Raw genomic sequence first — 16,563 nt, 5'->3', positions numbered from 1 at the left:
AGAGGATTAAACCCATACACAACTTCAAATGGAGAGACTTTGATAGTTTTATGAACTACCCTATTATATGAAAATTCTATGTGGGGAAGATACTTATCCCAAGATTTTGTGGTTTCCTTTTAGTATTTCCATTAACACTAGAGACCTATTGACTATCTTTTTTTGCTCGTCAGTTTGAGGGTGAGAGGAAGTTGAAAATTTTAGCTTAGTGGCTAGACTAGACCAAAGAGTTTTCCAGAAGTGTCTTGGGAACTTAGTATCTAGGTCAGAAACTATTATTTTAGGAAAACCATGAAGTTTGAGAGAAGGAACTTCCAAAGATTTTCTTGTTAACATGTTCTCTTGTCAAATAACCTTGTGAGAAGGAACACCAATTTCTCCTACCTCAAATTCATTTTTATTTATCTTTTGGAGATTTTGAGGACTTTTATTTTTTTGTCCTCTTTTCTTTCTCATTTGAACTTGATCCTCTGCCACTTGAGATGGTGAAAGAGGATGAAGAACAAATTTTTTTTCCTTGTGGGTAAAGGTCATCTCATTGGTGAGACCATTATGCATGATTTTCTTATCAAATTTCATATTTCTCTATGGAAAGCTTGATCTTCACTTGGTTATTAATTGTCAAATCCTCATCTTCTTTAAGCCAATAAAGTTTGTAAGGTTTTGGATAGGTTAAGACAATCAAAGCCAATTTATCAACCAACCTAATGTTGCAACAGTTACGACACGATCTACTCTCCAAGACGAGAAAACAAGTACTTTCCAAAAATTTTTATTGACGATCCCAACAATCAAACTAAAGAACAACGCATCAAGGACTTTTTGTCAAAATTTAAACGTGATCAAATAGTTAAGGAACTACAATTTCACTTGGGTGATTTGGTGAATATGTTGACATTTTATCACTCCTTTTTCTCTTCCAAAGTGAGGTGATTTGATGAATATTGTAACAAATTTTATCTTTCTTTTTTCTCTCCCAAAGGCTGCCATTTTTACACACTACCTTGACATGGAACTCCTCCCAACTTATGTTAAATAAGAAAAAATGAATTTGGTTAGATAGGACTTTTTAAACATATAATTGGAACCCAACCCAACACGCAAGTCACATACTCATGTTTTACTACCATTAATTTTCCGGTAATTACTATTTTCGTTTTCAGCCTGTTTTGTAGTTTTGTGGTCATCTCATCACATCAAATACTTAAATAAGAATTTCAAGAATCTTGGAGTAAATAATATGTATACCACTTGTCGAAAAATCTTCAATCATGTGCCTATTATTTAATGAAAGGGCCAGGAGTTTGTATGGCAGTCATGAAAAAACCTTCATATTAGGACTTCAAAGACATTATTTGAGCAAAGAGCCATCAAATTAACCTGGTGATATTTCTGAGACAGCCATGGACGCAGCAAAGCTTCAGATGCACATAGCAATGTACCCATGGTTTGGTATTGGACACATATCAGCATATCTCCACCTGGCCAACAAATTAGCCAAAAGAGGACACAAAATTTCCTTCATCGTACCCAAACGAACACAGTCCAAAGTGGAACATTTCAACCTCTATCCAAAGTCAATAACCTTCATCCCCATCACCATTCCCCAGGTTGATGGCCTTCCTCCTCATGCAGAAACCACTTTTGATGCTACCATCTCCTTAGGCACACTCATTATGACAGGCATGGATCGCACTGAGAAGGACATTGAACTACTCTTACATCAGCTGAAACCCAACATCATTTTGTTTGATTATACATGTTGGATACCGAACTTGGCTCGGAGCTTAGGCATCAAGTCCGTTAATTACATAACCCTAAGCATGATATTTGAATCTTACATGGAATGCATGGAGAAGCAATTTAAGGAACAGAATATAGTTCCACATGAACTGAATCTGTTGAATCCCCCAGCGGGGTTCCCGGATCCTTCCATCAAGCTTCAGGCTCACGAGGTTCGACAATTAACTAGGATCGTGAATTCAGAATTTGGCAGTGGTGTTCGTTATTATGAACGCATCAGCACAAGCACCAGATTAGCAGATGCAGTGGCATGTAGAAGTTGCAGAGAAATTGAAGGACCTTATGCTGACTTTCTCGAAAGATCATACGGAAAGCCCTTGTTGCTTTCAGGGCCTGTGATACCTGAGCCACACACATCCCCTTTGGAAGAAAAATGGGCTGAATGGCTTTCAGGATTCAAGGAGGGATCTGTGGTGTACTGTGCTTTTGGAAGTGAATGCAGACTGCATCAAGATCAGCTCAAGGAACTGTTGCTGGGTCTTGAGTTAACAGGTTTTCCATTTCTTGCAGCACTTAAAGCCCCTGTTGGATTTGAGTCTATTGAAGCAGCTATGCCAAAAGGGTTCAGTGAGAGGGTTCGAGGAAGAGGCATTGTTTATGGGAGTTGGGTTCAGCAGACACTAATTCTTGACCACCCTTCTATAGGGTGCTTTATTACGCATTGTGGGGTTGCATCTTTGTTAGAGGCACTTGTGAGCAAGTGTCAGATTGTGGTGTTACCAAATTATATTGATCAGCTCCTTAATGCGAAGATGATAAGCAGCAGCATAAAGGCTGGTGTTCAAGTGGAGAAAGGTGAAGAAGATGGTTTCTTCACAAAGGAAAGTGTGTGTAGAGCTGTTAAGACTGTGATGGATTTGGAGAGTGAGATTGGAAGGGAGGTCAGAGAAAACCATTTAAAATTGAGAAATCTCTTACTCACCAAAGATTTGGAGAACTCTTACTTTGATAGTTTTTGTCTCAAGCTTCAAGAATTAGCTGGGTGATATTCAAGTCTCAAACCATGGCCTGTCAACCATGAACAATTTGATTTTAGTTTTTAGTTGAGTTGTGTCTGTAATAAATCTCATCAACTAGTTAGTTCATTTTGAACTTGCTAAGTACATGCATGGATATCTTTTGCAGATTTTATTATATCATGTGGAGTTGAGCTGTGTAATGATGCAGCATTAATCACTCACTCAGATTCTCAAAAAGGGCTGAATTCTTGAACCTAGTGGGTGTGGTTGATTTGATTTCTTTCAGATGTGTATTTCAATGCAATAATCCTTTGTTCGTATGCTTGAATCTGTATGTGATTCGATGTTAACATAAGGTAGTTTAGTAAGCATAGGGTAAAAGAATTTTCGTTCCATGGTTGTATTTTGAATGAATGAAATATCTTTGTTTTCAATCATGACATTTTGCAATGGTGACTTGTCAACAATCATCAAACCACAACGCTGTGAACACAATCCTTGAACCACAAGAAGGGGTATCTAAAGTTACTGAAATTAGAAAGTGAATATAATTTGGCTTCTTTTTTCTAGAGTCGTAACATCAAGAAAATTAAAACTGAAAGTGGCCTTCGGAAATCATCTGATTAGGTATTTATTTTGAAACATTGTTTGAATGTAAAGCATATAAACGCAACAAAATCGAACGTGTTAGAGACAAAGGGAAAACACCTCAAGTGCAAAACATATATAAGCAAAAACGATAACAACAACATATACAAGCACAACGCAAAAAATCAGGGAACAACTCCAAACCCAGTCTCAGTGATGAATCCACCCAACTTAACTAGCAGCACTAATTAAGCAACTACACAGAAAATGAAAAGGTAGCATGCAATAAGGCTGCAGACACATGATATTTGTTTTGGTGCTGTCGTCCTATGTGTGAGAGAATGTGAGAAAAACAAAACAAAGAGTTTGTCTTTGTGAGTGTAAAAGGTGAGGGATTCTGATAGTAATTCAAGGTTGTGAAAGGGATAGTTGAAGGGATAGAGAAAATGTGTAGATAGTAGAGTGTGAAAGTAGTAGTTGGAGAAGTGTATTTGTAGTTGAGAGTAGTTGTATTGGATGTTGTGTTAGTTGTTCTTGATGTTACAAAATGGTAGGATACATGGGTATTTATAGTCCCATAGATTATTCTAGAAACTCCTAGCTAGAACTAATGCAAATACTTCTAGATTTTTCTACATAGTTGGATGTTCTTGATTTTTCTTTCTATCCTAGGCTTTTCTCCAATACTCTAGAAGTTTCTTTACATTTCAATAACTCTATCTTATATTTTTTTAGATTCTTCTAGAATTTGCATTATACTTTAATACTCCTCCTTGATGCAAATTCGGTAACTCCAAGCATAGCGCGTAGTAGTTCAAATCTTGGTCTTGGTAAGGCCTTTGTGAAGATATCTGCAATTTGATGTTCTGTCGGGCAGTACTCAAGTCGTATCTTCATATTTGTTTCTGCTTCTCTGATGAAGTGGTATTTAATTGCTATGTGTTTTGTTCTATTGTGATGTATTGGGTTCTTCGTCATTGCGATAGCTGATTTATTATCACAGTTGATTGTAGTAGGTCCACTTTGTTTCTCTCCCATATCTTTGAATATCTTTCGAAGCCATATAGCTTGACTTGTTGCTTCAGCAGCAGCCACATATTCTACTTCAGCTGTTGATTGTGCAACAGTTGCTTGCTTCTTTGATGCCCAAGAGAATATTCCCGATCCAAGCGAGAAAGCATAGCCTGAGGTGCTCTTCATGTCATCTTTTGATCCTGCCCAATCACTATCGGTGTAGCCAATGATCCTTGAGTTAGTCATGGTTTTGTACCATATTCCAAACTCCTTTGTGCCTTGTAGATATCTTAAAATTCTTTTCCCTACTCCATAATGAATCTGACTTGGCTTTTGCATAAATCTTGATAGAAGACTTGTGGCATACATAATGTCTGGTCTTGTGGCTGTGAGATATAAGAGACTTCCAATCAAACTTCTGTAGCGTGATGCATCTGTTTCTTGTGCTCCATCATCTTTTTGTAGTTTCTCATTTACCACCAATGGAGTAGCGACAGGTTTACAATCATACATCTTGAACTTCTTCAATAGGGCTTCAATATATTTCTTTTGAGAGATAAATATGTCGTCTTCTTGTTGTTTCACCTCTTGTGCTTTAATATATAGTGTTGGCTCACTTTTGCTCCTCCTGAATCCTTGATCGATGAAGTATTGATCAATCTTGCTATACCATGCTCGAGGAGCTTGCTTCAAGCCGTATAAGGCTTTTTTTAGTCTTAGTACTTTGCCTTCATTGCCTTTATTGATGAAGCCTTGAGGTTGTTCAACATAAATCTCTTCTTCGAGCACTCCATTTAGGAAGGCTGATTTGACATCTAGTTGATAGATGTTCCATCCTTTTTGTGCTGCTAGGGCTATTAGAGCTCTTATTGTATCTAGTCGTGCGACTGGAGCAAATGTCTCATTGTAGTCGATTCCTGGTTGTTGTGAGTATCCTTTTGCGACCAATCTGGCCTTATGCTTTTGTATAGTTCCATCAGGATTGAGCTTTGTTTTATATACCCATTTCACTCCAATGATGTCTTTTCCTTGAGGACAGTTTACGAGCTCCCAAGTGTTATTCTTCTCAATCATTTTAACCTCTTCTTCCATAGCCTTGACCCATATTTCTTGCTTTGATGCTTCCTCATAGCAGTTAGGCTCAATCATGGCCATATTGCAGGTTTCGTATATGTCTACCAAAGATCTTACTCGTCTTGGAGTGGACTCTAGTGAAGAATCTTCTAATGGAGGTGGAGAAGGCGTACCTGAAGCTTCTGCCTCTTCTTGAATTTCTTCTTGATATTGTTGCACTGGAACTAAAGTGGTGCTCTTAACAACTTTTTCTTCTTCCCAATTCCAAGAAGCATTTTCATCAATTTCAACATCTCGACTAATGACGAGCTTTTTTGTTTGTAGGTTGTAAACTCGATAGCCTTTTGATTGTGTGCTATATCCCAAGAATATTCCTCGTATAGTCTTGTCTTCAAGCTTGTGCCTCATTTGATCAGGAACATGTATGTAGCAGATAGATCCAAATACTCGTAGGTGTTTGGCTGATGGCTTTCTTCCACTCCAAGCTTCAATAGGAGTCTTGTCTTTGACTGCCTTAGTTGGACATCTGTTTAAAATGTAAACTGCAGTGTAGACTGCTTCAGCCCAAAAAGTGTTAGGCATACCTTTCTCTTTTAGCATTGATCTTGCCATCTCCATGACTGTGCGATTTTTTCTTTCTGATACACCGTTTTGTTGTGGAGTATATGCGACTGTGAGTTGTCTCTCTATGCCTTCATCTTCGTAGAATTTGTCAAACTCGCGAGATGCATACTCCTTTCCACGATCACTTCTAAGTACTTTTATTTGTTTTCCACTTTGCTTCTCAACAAGGGCCTTGAATTTCTTGAATATTCCAAAGACTTTTGACTTTGCCTTTAAGAAATAAACCCATGTCATTCTAGAGAAGTCATCAATGAAGAGGATGAAGTACCTGTTGTTGTGATGTGAAGGCGTCCTCATTGGTCCACAAACATCAGTATGGATCAACTCTAGTAAGTCTTTACCTCTCCATGCTTTGTCGGTCGAGAATGGTAATCGATGTTGTTTACCAAGAAGACATCCTTCGCATGATTCATTATTCTCTTTTAAGCATGGAAGATCTCTCATCATGTTTTTCTTATATAGAAGCTTTAAGGCATATGTGTTGAAGTGGCCAAATCTCCTATGCCAAAGCCACGAGTCATCAACTTCTGCCTTCATGGCAATATTAGTTCCAGGTTTGAAGCTTATGGGAAAGCTTCTATTTCTCTTCTCCATTTTTACTTGGCCAATTTCTGTCTTTCTACTGTCATAAATTTTGCATGTATCTTTCTCAAAGTGGAGAGAATATCCATTCTCCATCATTTGACCAATACTTAAAAGATTTTCTTTAAGATTGGGAACCAATAAAACATCCTTGATGAATTTCGTACCTTTCTTTGTCTCCACCATGATAGTTCCTTTGCCTTGAGACTCCACTGTGGTACCGTTTCCTAGTCGAACTTTGACATTGACAGATTTATCAATGTCTTTGAAGATGCTTTGATCTTTGGCCATGTGATTGCTGCATCCACTATCCAAGTACCAACTTTCTCCTCCGTTAGGAGATTCTTGATTGGCATAAAATAAGCGTTGCTCCTGATTATGTTCTTCAACAAAGTTTGCTTGATGCTTATTTTTATTACGACAATACTTCTCTACGTGGCCAAATTTCTTGCAGTATTGACATTGAGGTTTTCCATGATGCCAACAATCTTTTTCCATGTGACTTGTCTTTTTACATATGCCATATGGGGGATATTTTCCTTGACGAGTCATAAGAAAGCTTCTAGAATTTTCTTTATTTCTAGAAATTTCTCCTCTACTTTTATTTCCTTCATATTCTTTATTCTGAGACCGTAATTTTAGTTTTGATTGAAAGGCATTTTCGACTGAGTCTTCTTCATGCCTTTTCAATCTTTGTTCATAAGCTTCAAGAGAGCCCATTAGTTGTGTTACTGACAATGTGGCCAAATCTTTTGTTTGTTCAATCGCAGTTGCGATTGCATCATATTTTTGGGGAATAGAAATTAAAATTTTCTCAACGATTTTTTTGTCAAGAATAGTTTCCCCATAGGCTCTCATCTGACTAACTATTTCCTTTATTCTAGAATAGTAGTCTTTAATGGTCTCAGATTCTTTCATTCTTGTTAATTCAAACTCTCGTCTTAGAGAATGAAGTTTAACATTGCGTACCTCATCACTTCCTTGAAACTCTTCTTGTATTGTGTTCCAAGCTTGCTTTGCGTTTGTGGCACCTATTATTCTCGGAAAGATTGTGTCATCAACTGCTTATTGAAGAGCAAATAAAGCCCTTGAATCCTTCTGTTTGTTTTCCTTCAACTCCTTCTTCTGAGCTGCAGTAAGAGCGGAAGTGTCTTCTGGAATAGTGAATCCCTCTTCTATAATGTCCCATAAATCTTGGGAGCGAAAGAATGTCTTCATTTTGACACTCCAAAAATCATAATTTTCTCCTGTGAAAATAGGTACTGGAATTGATGATGTTTGATTGGTAGTGGCCATAGGTTGAGAAAATATTTTGGAAGTAGTATAGAATGAAGTTCTAATTTTTTTGAAGTAGTTGAAAAGTTTATCTACGCCGAACGTAGCTCTGGTACCACTGATAGTAATTCAAGGTTGTGAAAGGGATAGTTGAAGGGATAGAGAAAATGTGTAGATAGTAGAGTGTGAAAGTAGTAGTTGGAGAAGTGTATTTGTAGTTGAGAGTAGTTGTATTGGATGTTGTGTTAGTTGTTCTTGATGTTACAAAATGGTAGGATACATGGGTATTTATAGTCCTATAGATTATTCTAGAAACTCCTAGCTAGAACTAATGCAAATACTTCTAGATTTTTCTACATAGTTGGATGTTCTTGATTTTTCTTTCTATCCTAGGCTTTTCTTCAATACTCTAGAAGTTTCTTTACATTTCAATAACTCTATCTTATATTTTTTTAGATTCTTCTAGAATTTACATTATACTGAGTACTAGAAATTTACCATGTTTCTCTCGTGAGAAATTCTTGTCCTAATGTGGGAATGATGCAGTCATATTATAACTCATGGAGTACACAAAATCAATTTTTTTATCAACAGCAACGTTTTTATAATATATTATTTCAAGTTAATTAAATAACATATAAGTGATTGTGAAATTGCAATTGTTTTAACAAATGTGAAAGTGTTAGCACTCTTAATAATATTAAAAATATAGCATTCTCAATAATGTGTGAATAGTGTCTTTGTTGCCAGAAAGAAAGAGAGAGACAGGTCATCAGGTATTACTTTGTCTTTTTGTGAATAATTGATCTGAAGTGTGAAACCAAAAGTTTTTGGAATTCCTTTGGTGAGGTTTGTCCGCTAAATTTAGTGAGAAAAAAATTTGAGTAATGTTTTGAATGGGACAAAACAGCCACCACTTTTATATCTTCAATTTTGTTTCATTGCTTAGTTTAATTTTTTATTTTATTTATGTATTAATATTAAGATAAAAAAAAACAAAAGAAAACGAATAGAAGAAATCTGGCAGTAAAAAGAAATGACCTTTACTTTTTTTTTCAAAACTTCTACAATTTTGTATTATTTCTTCTTTTTTTTTACTTTATTGTCTTGATATTCATGTCCGTTTTAAAATTCTGCTAGACAAACTAAAACGTAAAGAGATAAGAATATTTTTAATCCTTTAATATTATAAGTCATCTTGTTTATAATTAGTGGCGGATCTTACCCACAAATTTTGGAGGGACCAAAATAATATAATTTTTTAATCATTAGATTGTTGGATCATTAGTATAATATTTTAAGAATTGGTTTCTCTAACTGAATAATTTGATCTTTAGTATAATGTTGTGAAAAATATAATTTATCTTGTTTCCATCTTCACGAATAGCTTCACTTTTATCACTTTTGAATAATGAATTTATTTTTTTATTCTTCATCAATATACCAATTTTTTAAAATAATATTAAAAATAATTTATCATACATTACTTACAAATTTGAGAAGTGTAAATATTAAAGGAAAAATACAATATAGTTAAGTCACAATTAAAAATCGGTTATGAAAAAACACATAATACATTATTTTTCTTCTATATTCATAAAAAATGAATATACCAAAGGCTCATGAGATAAAAGAAATAATGCTAACTATTAAATTAATATTTCATTATCAAGTAAGATAAAAGATAATTACTTTTTTTTTCTTCAAAAAATAAATAAGAGAAATGAGAAATGAGAGAAAAAATAATTACTTTTTTCTTAAAAAAATATATGACAGTGAGAGATGAGTACAATTTTGTAGAATTAAGAAGACAACAAGAAAGGACATAAAAAATATCTTAATAAATATTTGGTTTAATTATTCTTTTAGTTATTGTTTTAGTTCAAAAATGTTAAGTTAGTCCTTCAATTTTGTTTAGTTTCAATTTGGTTATGAATTTTGAAAAACTGATGCAATTTGGTTATTTTTATTAAATTTCTTGAAATAGATCAATATTTTTTCATTAAAATTAAAGTTGTAAATAGAAATAGTTTGTTTTGTTGGTATAATTAACATAATCTCACTGTCAATCTTGATGAAAATTGTTTATCCACTTCAATAAATTTAACGAGAATAACCAAATTGTATCAATTTTTCAAAGGTTGGGATCAAATTAAAAAATTAAAACTAGAAAATATATTACTTATAATTTAAAAAAACTTTACAAAAAATCAAAATTTTCAAAATGTATATAACATTAAAAAAAATCAAAAATCTTGGGGGGGCCATGACCCCTCCGGCCCTTAAGATGCTCTGCCACTGTTTATAATCTAGAAAAACAAAAGATAAGGGATTTTTTATTTCAATTTTTTCTTACTGGCTACTCACTTTTGTTTTAGCCTCTTTTTATTTTGATGGTAATCTCTATGGTAACATTTTTAGTTTTAATAAAATAAAAATAATATAACATAATAATTTATTTGACTTAATTAAATTACTTATTTGGGTTTAAAGAATAAAATAGAAGTATTTAATTAAAATAAAATAAAATTGGGTTGTTTAAGAAAGAGATAATAAAAGTTAGCAATAAGTTTGTCTTCTTCAGCTCAATCTGATATTACTCTTTAGTATATGAGTAAGGGTTAACTATTATTCTTTTAATTTTGCACTTGTTCAATTTTTTACGTTGGAAAAAAAATCGTAGGAGATGCAACATATAAAAAATTTAGAAAAACAATTTTGGATCCCTAACGTATTTCAGAGACTTGTATGTTGTCATTTGAGAACTTAAAGAAAGAAGTGAATAATCACTAATATAAATTTGATACCGGTCACTGTGTGTCGTTTAGTGGTGGCCTTAATCTTTACAATTGTATTTTCATCAATTAGTCCAACAAAATAGATTTTAAGGCGGTAAAAGTATTAAACGTTGATTAAATAAAATTATTAGTGATAATTCTAATGGTCCCTAAATTAATTTTTAAAAAAATAATTATAGTATTTTTCTTATATAGCCTAATATATTTTGCAAAGATTTAACTTCTAACTCTTGCTTCATACTTATGCTTGGATATTTGTCCTCTTCAAGAGTACTTGTCTTGTCATAATCGGATGAGGTTGTATTTGTAGAAGACACTCAGGTTCTTAAATCAGTCAAGTGTATTAGATGACAGTAAATACAATAATTAATTAACATAATATTTATCTCGTATGTTGTGCTATTTATACTATATTTATGGATTTTTTTACCTCATGGGTGTCATCCATGTTACTAATTATCTTGATTAGTCTTTTGGTTAATCAATCTCCTTAATCATACTATAATCACAATCTTAAGCTAGTCAACATTTTTCTTATGTCAGTCGAGTCCTGAATGGCAAATATGTAATCAAGTCAAGTCATCATCATGCACCTACAAATTACAGGATTGAGTATATCTAAGCACGGGTGACCGAGATGTTCTCGGACATATATGGTACAAGTAATTTATGGCTATAACAATCAGACAAACCATAACTTTGAAAAAAAAATTATTTAATATTTAACAACACTACAAATAAAACCGTAACTTTAGTAAAAGAATAGAACATTTAAAAAAAATGTGTTTTAATTTGTTAAGAAGTGAATTTTAAACCTAACTCAACGCAACTAAATTGACTTATAAAGTAATATTTACATTTACTTATATACTATAAATTTGTTTGAATGTAAACATAATAGACACAACAGAAACCAACGTGTTAGAGACAAAGGGAAAAACACCTCAAGTTCAAAACATATCTAAGCAAAACGATAACAATAACATATACACAACCAGAACGCAAAAATTCAGGGAACAACTAAATTTCAAACACAGTCTCAGTATAAATCCACCCAACTTAACAAGTAACACTAATTCAGCAACTACACAGAAAACGAAAAGGTAGCATGCAATAAGGCTGCATGCACATGATATTTGTCTGGGTGCTGTCCAATGTGTGGGAAAATGTGAGAAAAACAAAACAATGAGTTTGTCTTTGTGAGTGTAAAAGGTGAGAGGTTGAGTGCTAGAAAGTTACCATGTTTTTTCTAGTGAGCATTTATTGTCCTAAAGTGGCAATGATGTAGTATCATAACTCATGGAGTACACAAAAGATATTTCGACGATATCGTATTGAGATTGTGTTAAAATATTGCATTAGAATTTGACAATTCACTTTTTTTATCAACAGCAACATTTTTATAATATACTATTTAAATTTAATTAAATAACATATAATTGATTGTGAAATTGCCATTATTTAACAAATGTGAAAGTGTTGGCATTCTTAATAATATGAATATAGCATTCTCAATAATAATGTGAATCGTGTCTTTGTTGCCAGAAAGAAAGAGAGAGACAGGTGAGGTATTACTTTGTCTTTTTGTGAATAATTGATCTGAAGTGTGAAAGCAAAAGGTCTTGGAATTCCTTTACTGAGAAAAAAATTTGAGTTTAATATTTTGAATGTATGTCATTAACTAATTTTAAAAAGTATTTAAAATATATATATATATATATATATATATATATATATATATATATATATATATATATATATATATATATATGTCAAGCGCGCCAAGTATAAGTGCCAACTAAATATAACTACCAAATTACAATTGTTGTTAGATATAATAAGCTTCAAAATAGACATATACAAAGTTTGTGGAGAAACTATGATATCAAATATTAAACGTCAGTTTTGGAAGAAATTTTACATTAATTCTAGAATCCAAATTGTAAACGGCATCCTTGAACGTCACATATCTCAATGTCGTTCGTTTTCAAGGGACGTGGAAATTGTAATTAAATTTGACATATAATAATGCACTTTCTACATCAATGGTGGCAACAATCAACCTATAATATAGGCCTTCTATTTTAAATGATCTCTCTATTTACGTATGATTCCCCAATGTAAAATGAAAACTATAATGACTAGTCAAGGGCGTACATTCAATTAGAAAAAGAAAAGGGCAATACTTCAAGGCCCAACAAATTTACAATGCCTAATATTTAATTTTTTTTATTAATACTAGTTATTAGAGAAATATATTTCTTTTAAAGAAATGCCCAACATTTTATTATACTCCTATTTTACACCTTTATCTTTTTCATATTTTTTAATTAGTTAATTGTTTCTAAAAATAATCAAGACTTTTTCCAACTTATCTTTTCCCTTGTTCTCTCTACATTCATTTTAATTGACAAATGATAATTTAGTATAAGAGTTTTCAACCCCATGCGTATGCGACGTGCCAAATGATGAATTAATTCAAGACCATAATCTGTGACAATTGTTTGCTGCCTCGTTCTCACCTTTGTTTGCTTAGGTTTGAGTCATTTTCCATGTATAAAATTGAACATTTCATATCCGCAATTGTTTTTAATTATCATTTTTATTTATTAATTAATTATTATTATTATTGTTGGTGCCAAACAAAGTTGTTGTCATTATCATTGTGCCAAAGTGACTTTGGTGACAATAGGGAGTCAAGATGCATGGCCGCAAGCAGCTAAACCATTTTTGAACATATTTCTTTTCATTATTATCTTTTTAATTTTTCAAAAATAATTTGTTTGTTAATTGTTATTTATATTTTGGTCGATTAGATATTTTAGAAAATAATAAAATATTTGGTTTTGAAAAGTTGAAAAAAGAATCTAAAAGCCAAATCAATCGCAACAAGGTGTTTTTCATAAAGTTTCTAATATTCATAAAAAGAAGCTGCAACTTATGCAAATATTATAGAAAATTCTTCATTGGAAATTCAAAATAATATTAATATGTTAGAATGAAATACTACTGATAAAAAACATTAAAGAGGTAGAAAATCTTAAAAATATTGATAGTGCTAATTCTAATAATTCTAATAATGAACAAGAGGGTAATAAGACATCAAATGAAGTTTCAAAAAATATTTATGATTAGAGTCAGTGCAAAAATATTGATGAAAATTTTAGAGATTTAAAAGTTGAAAATAGTTCATTTTGATTTAACGATATACAACATCCGAAAGATAATTAGAAAAAGAATAATACCAAATGGAGAAAAACATTGATTGAAAATTATCTAGTTTATTCAAAGGATTCAGATACAGTGTATTGCTTTTCTTTATAAGTTGTATTACTAAAAAAGATAACATTGTTTGCATCAATTAGTTAATGAAACAACTAGATATTGAAAAAAATGGATAGGCAAATTAATCTAATTGCTCTTAACTAGCTAATTGTATTATATTATATTAAAAAAATTGAACTATATTTTATAAAGTTTTAAAAAACTAAACTTTTATTAGTTATCTGCTCAATTGAATTTACCTATAACTTTTATTTTTCCCTTTCTCTTCGATCACGTCCTATCTTAGATAAGTTAAATCATGAATCCAGTTTTTTTAGATTTTAGATTGATTAGTAGAATCCAGTTTCTTTGTAGATTTTAGATTGATCGGTAGGTAGACGTGCTTTTGTAAAAAACTTTTACAGTAATAATATTTTCATTAAAGAATTTATTATAATAATTTTAGCTATACAACGCCTAGTGCTTCATATAAAGTAATTGAAAAAGGAAAATTGATAAAAAAAATTGGTACAATAAAAAATAATTTAGTACAATTCAGATCGGTGCAATTTGGTAGATAAAAGTAATTCATTTCGATTTGTTTAAAACTAATTTTCAGTTTAGTTAAAGTAAACTAATTTTTAGTTTACTACCGTTTTTAATATGTAGTAAAATTCAATTAACTTTATCCACCCCTAAAAAAGATATTAGTTATATACTGAATAATATGGAAATAATTCATGGATAAATAACTATTATATATGGACAAACTGGTTGAATTAGAAATAAGATTGAGAAAAAAAAAATACAATCGATAATTATATCCAATAAGGATTTGGTTAATATTTGTTGATTTATAGATTTAGTTAAAGATCATTCCAAACACAATGACCTTGTGTTTGGGTGGAGCATTTCAACAATGCTTAGAAATTGAAATACTTTGCATTTGAACTGCTTCTAATTAAATTTCATTCATTTTTTAAATAATTTGTTTGGATAAGAAAATTAAAATACCTTACATTTGAATTTCTTGTTTGAAAAAAAAATGGAATTTATTGTGAGATAAAATTTAATTTTAACAATATTTATTTTAGGCTTAATTATGTTTTGAGTTCATGATAAATTTGGAAACCTGACGATCAAGAAGGGCCGGACGACACGGACAAGTCCAACGACCCGGACGGGACCGACGACCTAGACGGGTCCGACGACTCGGACGGACCTTCCAAACGGTCGGGCCCGTCTGGGTCGTCAGGCTCGTTCGGATAGTTTGACTCGTCCGGGTCGTCGGGCCCAAAGGTTTGGAAGGGTCGTTCGGGTCGTCAGGCAGTCCGTATCGTAGGGCCCGTTCGGGTCGTCAGGCTCATCTGGGTCGTCGGGCCCATCTGGATCGTCGGACCCATTTGGATTGTCGGGCCCATTAGATCATTGGTCTTGTCCAGATAGTCTGCCCTGTCTGAGTCGTCGGGCCATTCTGGGTCATCGGGCCCGTTCTGGTCGTAAGGCTCGTCCGGGTCGTCGAGCCCGTCCAGTTCGACGGACGAGCCCGTCTGGATCATCGAGCCCATTCAGGTCGTCAGGTCCGTTTGGATCGTCAGATAGGGATGGCAAAATGGGCCAAGCTCGTTGGGCCGGCCCGCCCTAAAAAGGGCGGGTCGGGTTGGAATTTCCAACCCGTCAACTCGCTGTAACCCGGCCCACCTAGCTCGCCAGCCAGTTTTTTTTTTTAATTTTTTATGTTTAAAATTAAAAATAATTAAAAAATAATACTTTTTTATATTATATAAATAAATTTATATATATAAAATAAATTTATCAACAAAATTTTAATAAAAAGTTAAAAAAAGTTAAAAAAAAATAAAAAAAAAAAAGAGAGAGAGATAGGCCAGCCCACCCGAAGTCGGGACGTGTTACAGTTTTCGACCCGTTTATTGATGGCGGGCCAGCCCGGCCCGGTCCATTTTTGGCGGGCCACAGGTGGGCCAGGCCAAAATGGGCCGGGTTGGCCCGTTTTGCCACCCCTATCGTCGGATCCATCTGGATCATCGAGCCCATTCGGGTCGTCGGACCCGTTTGAATCGTCGGCCCCGTTTGTGTCATCGGGCCTACCAAAGAGTATAGAAAGTGAGGTTGAGTGAGAAGAATTTCAAATTCCACCTATTTTGAGGGTATTTGAATTTCTACTAATTTAACTAATTGAAATCCCTCAAAAAAATGCTTGCATTTGAAATGGTTTTTAATTTCTGTATCCAAACAAAGCATTTCATTACAAAGCAATCTAAATTCTTAAAAAAAATGAATTACTTCATTAAAATACTTTATCCAAACACACTCTGAGGTTTTTGTGGAATGTACCGCTCCAAATTGTTGTTTAGGAAAATTAACTAGGTAAGAAGGTAATTTAACCTCCTTTAAATTTAGTTTTAAAATATCTTCATTGGAAAAAGAATGTTTCTATTTTGGTCTCTATTTTTATTGTTTTTATTCAATTTGGTCCTTGTTTTCGTTTTGTGTTCAATTAGGTCATCATTTTCGTCAAATTATGGTCAATTTGGTCCTTTTCACTAATGGTGTTTAAATAG

At 33.1% G+C, this 16,563-nt stretch overlaps 1 protein-coding gene across 1 annotated transcript; it reads left to right on the top strand.

Moving 5' to 3' along the window:
- Positions 1-1,265: 1,265 nt before the first annotated feature.
- On the top strand, positions 1,266-3,082 carry LOC114168222 (UDP-glycosyltransferase 79B30-like). Its single transcript, XM_028052967.1, has one exon. The coding sequence runs from the start codon at positions 1,404-1,406 to the stop codon at positions 2,787-2,789; it is 1,386 nt and encodes a 461-aa protein (XP_027908768.1). The 5' UTR covers positions 1,266-1,403; the 3' UTR covers positions 2,790-3,082.
- Positions 3,083-16,563: the final 13,481 nt, after the last annotated feature.

This window comes from Vigna unguiculata, chromosome 11, assembly GCF_004118075.2.
Source record: "Vigna unguiculata cultivar IT97K-499-35 chromosome 11, ASM411807v1, whole genome shotgun sequence".
In the NCBI taxonomy this organism is placed as follows: Eukaryota; Viridiplantae; Streptophyta; class Magnoliopsida; order Fabales; family Fabaceae; genus Vigna; species Vigna unguiculata.
This window is presented reverse-complemented; position numbering and strand designations above follow the sequence as displayed.

Excerpts from the sequence above, each read along its gene's own strand:
- LOC114168222 (XM_028052967.1), top strand. The coding sequence starts at position 1,404 with ATGGACGCAGCAAAGCTTCAGATGCACATAGCAATGTACCCATGGTTT.